Source organism: Lactuca virosa, chromosome 8 (genome assembly GCF_052849685.1).
Source record: "Lactuca virosa cultivar CGN04683 chromosome 8, Lactuca_virosa_CGN04683_v6, whole genome shotgun sequence".
NCBI lineage: Eukaryota > Viridiplantae > Streptophyta > Magnoliopsida > Asterales > Asteraceae > Lactuca > Lactuca virosa.
The window spans coordinates 218,108,540-218,122,953 of record NC_136433.1 but is presented as its reverse complement, the minus strand read 5'-3'; the positions used below and the strand labels follow the sequence as shown (position 1 = coordinate 218,122,953).

Sequence of the window (14,414 nt, the reverse complement as noted above, 5' to 3'; positions counted from 1 at the left end):
TAAGCCCAACATATATAAATATAACTAATTACCATAATTAGTCCCCATAGATTTAATTAGTCTCTTTTGATCACAAAATTAATTCCAAACTAAATCTTGATCAATACTAATTAAAACATATGATTTCATATTAATATATTATAAATTATAATATATTAACAAATCATATATAACCTTCTCTCAAGAATCAATCCTAACAAATTGTCCTGATGATATGCAACCCAAATGGACCATGCTACTCTCGAGTCAAGTACATACCAATAATAGTTATGGGCTTAGACATCTAATCCAACGGCTTCTTGTTGTCATAATGACTCTTCATTAACGTCGTGATAAAAATAGTAAGATAAAAACAAGAAGTTATCGTCTGTTTTGTCTCGCTAAACAAAGGTTATAACTAGCAACCACAGAGAGGGTGTCAACCCGTAGAAATCTATACACAACATTCTTCTCACAATGGATTAACGATTATTACAAGGATCCTTACTAATTTTGTCTTCTTTGATTGATGAATGCAAGAACTCCCACAAAAATTCCAAGTTTAGTTACAATTCTACAACTTTTTATGTTCAGAAACTTTTGGTTGTAAGGCTTAATTAACCTTAAGTGTAAGGCTACAAAAAGTTTTCCTATCCAAATCGGGCAGCATAATGGCTGTATTTCGACTTAAACTAGATTTCAACTTAAGTGAAACCATGCAAAACCATGACAATCTAAACCTGTACAACTATAGTAGTAAAATGCTTGCGAAAAATAAAGTAATTTAAACGTGTACATACACAAAGTAAACATTTTAATGAACACATATCACATTTCCTTTTACGTTCTTTTGATATATATATATATATATATATATATATATATATATATATATATACACATATATATATATATATATATACACACACATATATATATATATATATATATATATATATATATATATATATATATATATATATATATATATATATATATATAAGTATATGGTGATCATTTTTACGTAAAACGGCGTATACTTATATACAATTATTTTTGTATATCACCTTTGATAGATATGGGAAAATACACACTTCCATGGTATCAAGCTTAATATCCTCTTAACCCTAGCTAATCCCCTTATTATCCTGCTTTTCTTACTTTCTTTCTTCCCTTCTCATCATCATGCCTACTGCACAGTCTTCTTCATCATCCAAGATTTTTGAAAAACCTACTTCTACCATCGACATCAAGAATGTTGTACCTCTTGTACTTGATCTGGATCAAATGAATTATGATATATGGAGTGAGCTCTTTGAGATTCATTATATCGGCTACGGTGTAGCTAATCATTTTCAACCACCGAATGCAGAAAAACTTGTTAAAGGTCAAACCGAATGGGATTAGCTTGACTCAATCGTCTAATCATGGATTTATGGTAGTCTTTCTCAATCTCTCCTTCACACTATACTAAAAAAGAAAGCTTCTTCTTATCAGGTTTGGAACATGATTAAGAAAGTATTTCGCGACAACAAGGAGTCGAAAATTATTTAGCATGATAATGAAATTCGTAATGTATCCATTTGTGATTCCTCTATTATTGATTATTGTAACCGAATCAATTCCATAGCTGAAAAATTAGACAACATGGGTGCTACTGATCCTATAAATAACCTTGTTGCTTACACCCTCAATGGGTTGTCTCCTAATTTCAGTACATCAAGACCACCATCTATCACAAAGATCATCTTCCTACCTTTTGGGATACTCGGTCCATGATCCTGCTGGAAGAGGCTACCATGGCTCAAGATCAGTCTCGCGAAAATCACTCCTCTCATTCTGATCATGCGTTTCCTGCAATAGTTCTTGCCACAATGGTTGTCACATCTAACATCTCTAACCGCAACAACAATAATTTCTGATAGGGAAAGAATGGTGGTCGCTAAAATCGAGGTAGAGGTGATGGTCGATTTGGGGGTGGCCAACATCAACAACATCCTCAGGTGCATCCTTCTCATGTGTTGAGTTAACCTGTAAATGGTTAGGTATATGGTTGTTACCAGCCCACTAATCAAGTGGGTCTTCTGCCAAATCCATCGCAACAGCAACAACATCATTGGGCATGTCCTTCTCCATCCCAGTATCAAGGATCACATTAGTTTTTTGGTCCTCATTTTGCCAACCCAACCTAAATGCTTTCAACTTACAACAACCTTTTCAATAAACTCCTTGGCTCAGCAACACTTTTAATCATGCCACCACTCTTCCTCAAATGTTTAACACAATGACGGTGAATGATTCGGGTCATGGGGGATGGTATATAGACACGGGTACAACATTACATCTTCACGGGGACGCATGTATACTCAATACTATTTTCGATAAAAGTAAATTTTCTTCTTCTGTTTTAGTCGGTGAAGGATCTTTAATACTTGTCACTAATGTTGGCCATACCATCATTCCCTATCCCAATCCATATCTCACCCTTCACCTTATAAACATTTTAATCACTCCACAAATTATTAAAAATCTCATTTCCGTTCGTCATTTTTTTAATGATAACTCTTGCTCTATCAAATTTGAATCGTTTGGTTTCTCTGTGAAGGATTTTTGGACCAAACAATTTCTCATCCGATATGACAGTTTTGGCGAACTCTATCGGGTTACCTCACCTACACCTCAAGCTCTCCATTATGTGGCTTCGTCTCTTTGGAATCAAGGTCTTGGTAATCCCGATCATCAAGTTTTCAAGTTATTGGCTGATATTCGTTCAATTTCGTGTTGTAGTAATAAACTTCCTAGTTTGTGTCATGCATGTCAAATGGGAAAACACGTGAAATTACCTTTTAGTCTGTCTAATTATGTTTCTACTTTTACATTTGAAATTGTTCATTCTGATGTTTGGACCTCTCTGGTTACTAGTGTTAGTGGCATTAAATATTATGTTATCTTTCTAGACAATTATTCTCAATTTTGTGGGTGTATCCGTTACGTGCTAAATCTGATTTATTCTTTAAATTCTTGCATTTTAGTGCCTATGTTTGAAATCAATTTCAAAGAGATTTTAAATAGTTTCAATGTGACAATGAGGGAGAATATAATAACCATAAATTTCACTCATTATTTACCACTCATTGAATTCAAATGTGTTTTTCATGCACGCACACATCCCAACAAAACGGAAAATTTGAACGCTTGCTTCGAACCATTAAAAATGTTGTGTGTACTCTTTTACTTCATGCACACCTCCCTCCTACTTATTGGGTTGAAGCTCTTCACATGGCCACACATCTTTTAAACATCCTTCCCACCACTACTCTCAATAATGAAACTTCATTTACAGACTCTTCAAACAACCACCTTCCTATACTCATTTACGTGTATTCGCTTGTACTTGCTTTCCCAATATTATAGCTCCTCACAAACTCTCTCTCTCTCTCTCTCTCTCTATATATATATATATATATATATATATATATATATATATATATATATATATATATCTATCTATCTATCTATCTATCCCCCCCGGTTCCACTCCGTGTGTTTTTCTTAGATATCCTACCAACCATAAAGGTTATCGTTGTCTCAATCTTTATACACAGAAAATCATAATCTCTCGTCATGTCGTGTTTGATGAAACGATTTTTCTCTATGGATCTATTATTTAACCCTCACTGCATGTAACATAACATATTCATGCGATAGCTAACTTACATCAATATGAGTCCTACAAAGCACAAAGAAAGCAGAACCGGAGCATCTAGCACTAAAAGCATCACATAAAAAAGCAGTCCTACCTCAGAAGTTCCTGAAGATCTCTAATCACTAGCATGCATCACTACCAGCTCAAACAACAGACATAAAAGCATCTCTCCTAATCAGGCATCCTACCATGCAACACTGAGCAGATCCTTAGCCATAATCTAGCATGTTGTTCTCATATACTCACATCAAACATCAATCACCTAACATGCATGGGTATTTTGGGAAATGCTTACTTGAGCTCAGTTAATTAAACGCATCGTACCCCTTTTTATTAAAAAAAACTTTCTTAGAAAATCAATTTCTTTTAGAAAATTTTACCAAATCCTCAGTTTGAGTTCAAGCACAGCCGAGAGTATGCCTAAATCCCTCAAACGAAGGATCTGATACCAACTTGTAACGCCCTAAAATTCAACACAAATTTTTTGATTAAAACTTTAAGTATTAATTGAAATCACAAATGCAAGATATTAAAACATTTATCAGAGTATCATTAAAAGTTATCAAGTACACAAGTCCCCCATTGATACGATGCAATCGAGTTGTGCCTCTCCTTTAATAAAAGAAAACCTGACACATGGAAACCAAAAATCGTAAGCATAAATCTTAGTGAGTTCCCTAAAATACCACACACAACACAACACAAATAAACAGCTACGGGTTATCAGCAACCCTGGGGACTATCAGCAGTCCCAGTAGGCAAACAGCACGCCCAATTGCTTATCAGAAACGTTGGAGACTATCAGCAGTCTTAGTGGGCAAACAGCATGCCCGGTGGGTTATCAACAACCCTGGAGACTATCAGCAGTCTCAGTAGACAAACAGCATGCCCGATGGATTATCAGCAACCCTGAAGACTATCAGCAGTCTCAGTATACAATACCACATATCACAATAATAACAGCTAGACCCAGCTGGTCATCATAGATACAACTATTCTACCACACAGGCTCATACAAACATACAAGAGTCACAAAGACAACTAGCATCCTACATACACGATTTAGTGAGCCGGCATTGGTGCCTTCGACTCACGAGCACCGGGAGAAGACTCACCTAAATCGAAGAACTATAAAACACTACAATACAATCCCTTTTCTATACTACTTTCACCCGCGAATCCACTAACACCAGAACCATATGAAATCTTAATTAATAACCCAAAACCCTCAAGTTTGACCCAAGATCCAACTTGGTCAAAAAGTCAACGATCAACGGAAGTCAAAGTCAACAAGGCAACTTTAGGTTGAGCGGGACGTGACTCCTCACGAGTACATGCAACGTACCTAATGGTACGCCCAGTGTACTCAGCCAAATAGGCACCTTTCCATTAAGTGATTAATCTCTTAAGCCGTTTCATCTAACACTTAGATCTAGTCCTACAACATCATTCTAAGTCATAAAGTTTCCACCTTTATGACTTTCCATGTCTAGAAAAGGTCCAAAAGCCAAAATCTTAACTTATTAATCCATTAAGACATCATGTAATTTTCGTGGAAGGAATAGAAGGATAAAGATCACATTTTTATGGATCATAAAAGCTCTATAATTGATAAAGTTTCCAACTTTATCCATTTGAATGGTTCACACCATCAAGATCTAGCCTTTAAGTATCAAAGGGGCCAAAAGTTCATCTTTTTCAACTTAATCCATTAAGTCCAAGTCTTCAACCTTGAGATCTGAATCACATTGATGTTAGATGGATAAAGTTTCCAAATTTATCCATAACAAGGTCAGAAACTTTAAAGATCTAAAATTTATGCACTAAAATGACCAAAAGCTCATAACATCCAAAACTAGCTAGATCTAACAAATGCATCATCAAGATTCAAACTTTATACCTCTAGATGATGGATCCAGGTGAACAAGGTCTGGATCTACATGCTCCAATGCAACCAACATTTCTTCAATGAGTTCCTTCTTCTCCAAGGTGCACTAAGAACACTCCAAAGAACTTAAAAACACATTCTTTTTGCTCACAACGGTCCATCTAGGGTTATCATTACAAGAGCGGGTGTTGGAGAGGTGGAGGATGAGAATGGAAAGGGTTTGGGGGAGTTAAAGAACTTAAATAGGGCACAAACCACGAAATAGGGTTTGGGCACTGATCGCGTACCCCCATCGTAATATACTAAGCCTAAAACCTTCCTAACTTCAAACGGTCATAACTTCTTCGTTCCAACTCCGTTTTTGATTATCTTTATATCCACGAAAAGGTATTGAGGAGCTTTACAACCCTATCTAAATACTTTTGACTTAAAACACATCAAACTAAAATCCATAATTCATAAAAGAAGTCTAAAACACTACTTTCTCATTTTACCCTTTGACTTCAAAGCATAAACCGAACTATTGGATCACATAGTTACATTACCCACATATAAATGGGCCTAAACCTCTCTTCCCCCAAACCCCGAAGCCTTATGATACTTGATCTTCGGGTCACAGCCCTGAATTGTGAAACGAATCGAAACAAAGTGTTACAATATAGAGGGAATTACCAAGAAAAAAAAATGATTACAAGTGACTTAACATATTGTATATGTAAGTGTGTGGTTTATTTGCATGTAACCTTCCATTACTAATGTTGGGATAGTAATAGTGTATTTTCTTTATTCTTTCCACCTCTTTTTTCCTTCAATTTTCATTAAATTTCGAGGTAAGTTTATGATTTTACAGTTCGAGCCAAAAAATGATGACATGTTTTCAATTAATTGTCACAATTTAATGATGTATTATTGTAATATATTTTTGTTGCATACCATTTTCGTAATTTGTTATTAAAGAAATTAAAAAAAACAAAAAAATATAGTTTTTAATTAATCAAGTTAAACATTACTTAAAAATAATATTAAATAAAAAATTACATAACTTTTAATTGCGTACAATCTACAATAAATGTAATCAAAATCGTATGGTTGAGTATAAGTTTTAGAATATAAGTTTTACTTTTTCAAACCTTCTAATAAAAATCATTTTATAATATTGCTAATTTTTAACATCATATATTTTCTGTATCTTTACAATATCATTTTATTCATGCACAACATAATTTTATTCATACAATATCATTTTATTCATGCACAACATACAGGTATTAAAGAGGTCGTTCAAATAAATATGGTTTAAGATACTTCATAAACTTACACTATATTTATTTGAATACCCCTACAAACTCTCAACTTTCAACTAATTAATAACAAGAACTCAAATTTTTTTTAACTAGTATCTTATAATTACTTAAGTAATGAATTTTTATGCTCGTAAAATTAATGGCATTTACTAATGATTTTTTATTTTCCCCTCATTTACATATTTCTAGGCATACTAGTAGTATATAAATAAGATTTTACTACAAAAAACATTCAAATGTTTGAAGTGGTTTTGTGATTCAAATGTGAAAGTTGAAGTGATATGAAGAGTTGAAGAAATAGTTTTTTTTTTCATAGAAATATGGTAATTTTATTATGTTTCTTAATTTATCAAATATATTAAGCATATATTGAGTTTATGTATTCTTTTTGTATGATTTTATGAGTGTTTAATATATTTTTTGAATACAAGTTTTAAAATATATGCTTTAGTGTTTTATGTTAGTAAAAGTTATTGTGTTTTCTTCCTATTTGTTATTTGTCATATATATATATATATATATATATATATATATATATATATATATATATATATATATATATATATAATTGAACTATTTTTATTCTCAATATTATTTTAAAACTCTTTGTTTTACAACTTTTAACCTTATTTAACTTATTCAATATAAAATACTATCGTTAATATGGTAGATTATTTCAGTTATTAATATAGCATACTTAGTTTTATTAATTTAAATATAATGTTAAAGACAATGTCTGTATTCAACTTTTAAATTATCAATACATACATTTGATTTGTTAATATAAATATGGTATTAGATTTAAAACCTAAACCAAAATATCAAACAAAGGTAAAAGCACGTTCAAAAATTTTTTTTTTTAAATAGTTTAAATGTTAAACATGTTAAATACAAACCTTAGCCGAATTGTCAAATTAAGTAAAATATCCAAAAACTATTTTTTATAGTAATAGTATATTTTTCAAAGTGATTTTGTCAATCGTTAACAATAATATGTCAAAATTAACATAAATTTATTTATATCTTTATCTATCATCGAAATTGTAAGATAGCCACAGAAGTAAAATTTTAAATTCATCGATCATAACAACTATTAAAAAATAACACCAAATTGAGAATAATATGTAGTTTTATTTATGCTCTAATAGCGGAGAGAGGTTATTGACTAATATTGTTCAAAATAGTTATATATATATATATATATATATATATATATATATATATATATATATATATATATATATATATATATATATATAGGGTTAGGTTATTTTGTTTTTGTTAAGTATTGTGTGCTTGTGTAATGGATTCTAGGCCAATCATTTTTGATAATTTTAGAAAGTGATTTTCTTTTAAAATTAAATACAATAAAAAACAATTTAATAGGGTTTCATTAATTGACTGGGCACGGAAGGGTATTATTGTACATTGCTTCTTCATTTTAATAGGAAACGATCGATAAGTATGGCAATGATCCACCGATGAACACAAATATCTCGCATAATATCAAATCAAGAACCCAGTGATTTCGGAGCTTCAAACGTGTTCTGATTTTTTGTAGATATTATTCAAAATCGGAATATTCTGTGAAGACTTTTGATATAAATATAGGCATTAAACCCTAGAAGACGGAATCGGCATTTAGGGGTTTCTGTGACCGGTGGGGTCATCATCGATCCGGGTACAACCATTACGTATCTTGAAGAATCTGCTTTCAATATGCTGAAGAAAGAATTTGTTTCACAAACGAATCTTAATGTAGATAACTCGGGTTCGACTGGTTTGGATTTATGTTTTGATTTACCTTCAGATGATGGTTCAGGGGAGATGTCGATCGAGATTCCCAAGCTGGTGTTTCATTTTGATGGTGCGAGTTTGGATTTGCCAGGGGCGAATTACATGATCGGAGATACGAATGCTGGAGTGGCGTGTTTGGCGATGGGGGTTTCAAGTGGAATTTCGATATCTGGAAATATTCAACAGCAGAATATGATGGTGGTTCATGATCTCGAGAAGGAGACCTTGTCATTCATTCCAACTAAATGCAGTCAGTTGTAGGTTTTGGTTAGATTGGTATGTTGCTTGTTCTACTTATCATATTTTATGGGTTTTCAATATGTTACTGTTTTTAGATTTATGATTTGAGAAAACTAACATTTGTTTACAAAATCATCTTCTACAAACATCATTTTGCAGTTCAAATATACATGTCAGTTTCATGCTTTTTTTTTGATGTAGATAAGGGGTTTATTAGCAGGGTATAATGATTTTATATTCTATTAGAATGAGCTTTTGTATATGATTTTACATTCTGTTAGAATCAAATTCTTAGACATGGATATACTTGTAGAATTTGTTGTAGAATGGAACGAAGTATATGAGTGTGACATGTATAGTGACTTATTTGTATTGAGCTGAAATTTATAATATTCTGATAGAATTCTAATTTGTAATATTCTATTAGAATTGAAATTATATGAAATTTTTACGTATTCTGTCATTTTGTCGACATTCTGTTTGAATGGCAACTTTTGGGTATATTATAGTGTTGTTAATGAAATAAATTTTAATTCTGTTAGAATAAAACGATTATAATATATTTAAAAAATCAAAGAACAAAAACTGAGCAATACAATAAGAGAGCAAAAATGATTACCTGGAATCGATTTTTGTGATCTGTAAGTGGAGAACGTTTCAAAGGATTATATAAAGGATTAAATTAATGATAATCACAATCAGTCATAATCATTTCCTAATATAAAGGGATAACAATCAGACTAAATAAAGAATTAATATGACAGATTACATAATTACCCTTACATATTTAATTAATCATTTAATAATTTGCTAAATTGTGATTGGTGCATCCATGTACACAATACTTGTCAAAAACATTTGAACCTAACTCTCTTTTTCTCTCTCTCTCTCTCTCTGTATATATATATATATATATATATATATATATATATATATATATATATATATATATATATATATATATATAAACTTAGAGTAAAAATTATTTTGTCAATAACCTAATCATTTTAAATAACATATGTTTTTTGAATATTTTAACTATACTTTCTTAACATGTACAACCCGCAAACATTCATCTAGTCAAAATGGCAAACAATTCCAAATATCACGCTTGATTTATATCTTTCATTTCCATTTAAAACTAAAATTGCATATGCTATACCTGTCTTTGTTGTTTATCGACTCCCTCTATTTTTGCTTCTTCTTCACGTCTGCCTCCAAGATGTCGCCTTAGTCGTTCTTGCCTCGCTTGCATTTGGTCCCGCTTCCACCAGAGATTGCATCAACGAGATACCAAACATATTGGGCCACCTAGATTTATGCGATTAGAGGTCGCACACACTCACTCAAACCATTACGCATGAACTAACTCAAAAAGGCCGAACCCTGATTCTAATTAATTGACTAAATTCTTCTAACTGAAATCAATATTTGTTCAATTTCAATCAATTTCCCATCTCATGCTTCTTTATTTCTTTCTACTGTGTGTTTATTGTTGTTAGATTTATTAACATGTTTGAGTCAGTATTTTCAAAATTTATATATGTTTAACTTATCTACTATAATAGACCACTAAAATTATTTTTTCATGTGATTGAATCATTATAATTTTTGTAAGAATGGGGATTCAATTATCCAAATTATCACATGTTTGATATTTTTGGCATATTTAATGCACTTTCTAGTGGTTGTTGCATGTAAGATGATTAAAGATTTCTTAATTTACTATGTTATGTCTGTTACTATCTACTATATGATTTTTTATGATTTAATTATATCTTGAATTAATAATATGTCACAACGCATCATGTTTCGGTTATTTGTTGTTTTCAAAAACACACGTACACTTATATCTAGAATCCATTTAATGGATTATAAGTGAGATATGCAACCATGTTTCATTATCTCTTGCATCTAGAAACAAACACACATACAAGTAAACGATTAGGCCGGTTGAGGTGTGCAACCATGTAATTGATTGGGGTTGAGAATCCATCTTTCGGTTCTTTGTTGTTGTCGGAAACAAACACACGCTAAATTATATCAAATATCCATGTAATAAGAATTTTTTTTGTAGTCATGTACGTATTCTTTTTGCATCCATTTTTCAGTTCTTTGTTTTTTGTACCTTTGATTATTTTTCTTTTCATGGTTATTTCTAGATTACACTCTTACAAACATATGTTTATTTCTGAACATTTGATATGCCTTTCCAATGTTTGTCTACTTATTTATGTTCAATTTGAAAGAATAATTGATTTGTTCATCTAATTTGTAGCTTTTTAACTCATAGGCATTCATGTTTATGAACATATGTTCATTTGTGAATAAATAATTGTTAATATGCTCATGACAATATGCTCGCTCGTGTTAAATTTTAGAGAATAATTTTTTTGTTCATTACTGAACATTTATAAACATAACCAGATTTTAAGTTTTTATATAAATGTTCATCTATAACATAAACAAATTGCATAAAAATTATCTAATTAACATACATTCAAGTGAACATGAGAAGATGCATAAATTTGACATTCATGTTTTATTGTATCATTCATATATGTTTAGTTATGAACATATATGAATATTAACAATTTCTTTGGTGATAATAAAATCTATATATATATATATATATATATATATATATATATATATATATATATATATATATATATATATATATATATATATATATATATATATCTTACACACATGCGTTCACACAATAGATGTATATCCACATTTTAACCTAACTATATATATATATATATATATATATATATATATATATATATATATATATCAACCTGTATTTTTCCATAAAAATAATATTTTTATAAAGAACAAAGAGAATGTATTTTTATAAAGGCAAAAGGGTCCATTAAAATATATTTTCACATAAAAATATTTTAAAAAAGCATAACTTTACATTGAAAAACATATTCTTAAAATAAAAAATATACCTTTATAATAAAAATATGTATTTTTAAATAATATTTATTGTGCATTTACCTATGGAAAAAGTATGTATTTATACTGTGAAGTTCCATTTTCACTACCAAAAGTTTTCATTTTTATTTAAGTAGAGCTTCCCATTTGTAAATCCATTTTTAAGAAGACAGTTTATTTCAAATACATTTGTTGAAATCAGAGTAATATTAAAGCGCAAAATCTTCATTGTCGTTGTTGAATGTGTACAGTCACACATTCGCCTTCCCATGATGACCGATGATACCTGAAACAATAAAAAATTGAGTAAGCACAAAGCTTAGTGATTTTCCCCCAAAATACACCATACGATAAACATACAAGTATGCATCGGGTCCACTCAGCCATTGGGCTGGAAAACCTAGGGTTTGTTGGCCTACCGCCTCAACCTAACCGCTCTTTCCGTGCCTCCATGCCTACGGCTTACAGCCAGCCTGCACCGGTTATCGTGGCCTATAGCACAAAGCAGGACCGCCTCAACCCACTGCTACCATGTGTCGACATATAAACAACCAGGATCGAGTAGGCACATAATACAAGAAAGCAATAATCATACAACTCACTACCGCCTACTAGTCCTCTCACAACACACAGTCCTGCATCCAAATGATCCTACTCTTGAGCTACAACTAAATGAGGAACAGGAATGAAAGCCTTGTCAAGAGTTCTCATCCTATCCTACTTGACTACATACAATCCCTAGGGAACTCCACTAGATGATAATGAGCAACTACATGTAGACATAAAGATCTACAGATCACTACCACATAGCAACATCCTAAATACCAGGATACAAATCTAACAAATCACTACAACATAGCAACATACCAACCACCAGGATACAGATCTAACACATCACTACAACATAGCAATATAACAACTACCAGGATATAGATCTAACAGGTCACTACGACATAGCAACCTACTAAATACCAAAACTGCAAGGAATGCATAACCGTATATACTCAGAGGTGAGATAGACACCCATGTAGGTGATCCTACTTTGGAACCACAACCAAACAAGGAACAGCTAAAAGAGCCTTGATCAAGAGTCCTCAGACTTTCCTACATGACTATATACAGTCCCTATGGCATCCTTCTACTAAAGATAACAACAACTAGTGGGCTGACATTGGTGCCTTCGACCCATGGGTACAGTGAGGCGAAACTCACCTGAATCGAAGAACTTTGATCACTATTATACGATCACTTTCTCTGTATTGCTTGCTCCAGCGAATCCACTAACACCGGAACCAGATAGGATCTCAATAAATAGCCCGAAATCCTTAAGTTTAACCCAAAGTCAAACTTTGTTAAAAAGTCAACAATCAACAATCAATGAAAGTCAACAGTCAGCAGGCCCTTACGACGTGACCATCTATGGCTCACGCCGTGAGTCACTATAGGACAAAATAATCGACTTTCGCGACCCTCACGACGTAACATGCATCTCCTCATGTTGTGAGACCAGTCTGGAAGCCAGTTTGACCCAAAAACTTCTTAATCCATTAAGCCACTAATTCATCTTCTCTAGGAGGCTTCCTAACACTCCAAGGATCATAAAAATCGATTCTTTAAGGTCTTGTATGTCCAATACAAGACAAAGGCTCAAACTAGGTCATTCATGGAGAAAAATAAGATAAACTCTCATGTATGAACTCCAACATCATTCAAACTTCAGATCTATAATATATAAGCACGAAGGGACCCTAAGGACCCATAAACTTGCCAACATTATGGAGTCCCAACACTCCAAATCTTAAGATATTAGATAAATATGCATAAAACCTTAGATCTAGCAAAAAGGAAACATAAATATTGGATCTAGGTTACTCACATTAGTCCAAAAGTGTAGCTAACGGCTACCATGAAGCTTCCAAGCTGTAACTATACTTTCATGATGATCTCTTCCTCTTCAAGGCACCAAAACTCCACTGAAAGTTTAAGAATCACAATAAGAGGCTAGGGTTAGGGTTTTGTTGAGTTTAGGGACGTAGGATGTTTTTAGAAACCCTAAAATGAGATTTATGGTGTTTAAATATGAAGGGAAACCCTAAAAGATCATGGGCTTGGGCTGCAACGTACCTTATGTCGTGAGCACTTTCTGCTCACGTCATGAGCCCATTTTACATCAAAATCTTCATTTAACCACTAACCACGCTGTGAGCCTTTTATGTCTTACTTTGTGAGCCTTGTTTTTACCCCAAAACCAAGCCTTGACTCCTTGAAATCCTAAATCGATCCAATACGAAAAACCATCCACACCTATGCATAGGCGATTCAAAATTCATCCCAAGGTCCTAAGTTACTACACTAGACCACTCCTAGGTGTGCTAGCACCCACTTCTCATGCGAGCTAAAACTAACTTCCTAGGATTACCCTTGCTTCCACACCACCAGTTGCTTTTGTGCATGCTTTTTGTACACAATACGGGGTCAGATAGATTGTAGAATAATCAACTCTACCCTAAATTATCGATCATTCTCGGGCTATTCAATCCCTACCATGTAC

The 14,414-nt window shown here is 32.4% G+C and overlaps 1 protein-coding gene across 1 annotated transcript; it reads left to right on the top strand.

Moving 5' to 3' along the window:
- Positions 1-2,263: 2,263 nt before the first annotated feature.
- LOC145131253 (aspartic proteinase nepenthesin-1-like) lies at positions 2,264-8,935 on the top strand. The gene is made up of 3 exons (XM_079065971.1): positions 2,264-2,295; positions 2,585-2,705; positions 8,489-8,935. Exons 1-3 carry the CDS (start codon positions 2,264-2,266, stop codon positions 8,933-8,935), a joined length of 600 nt encoding a protein of 199 aa, XP_078922097.1.
- Positions 8,936-14,414: the final 5,479 nt, after the last annotated feature.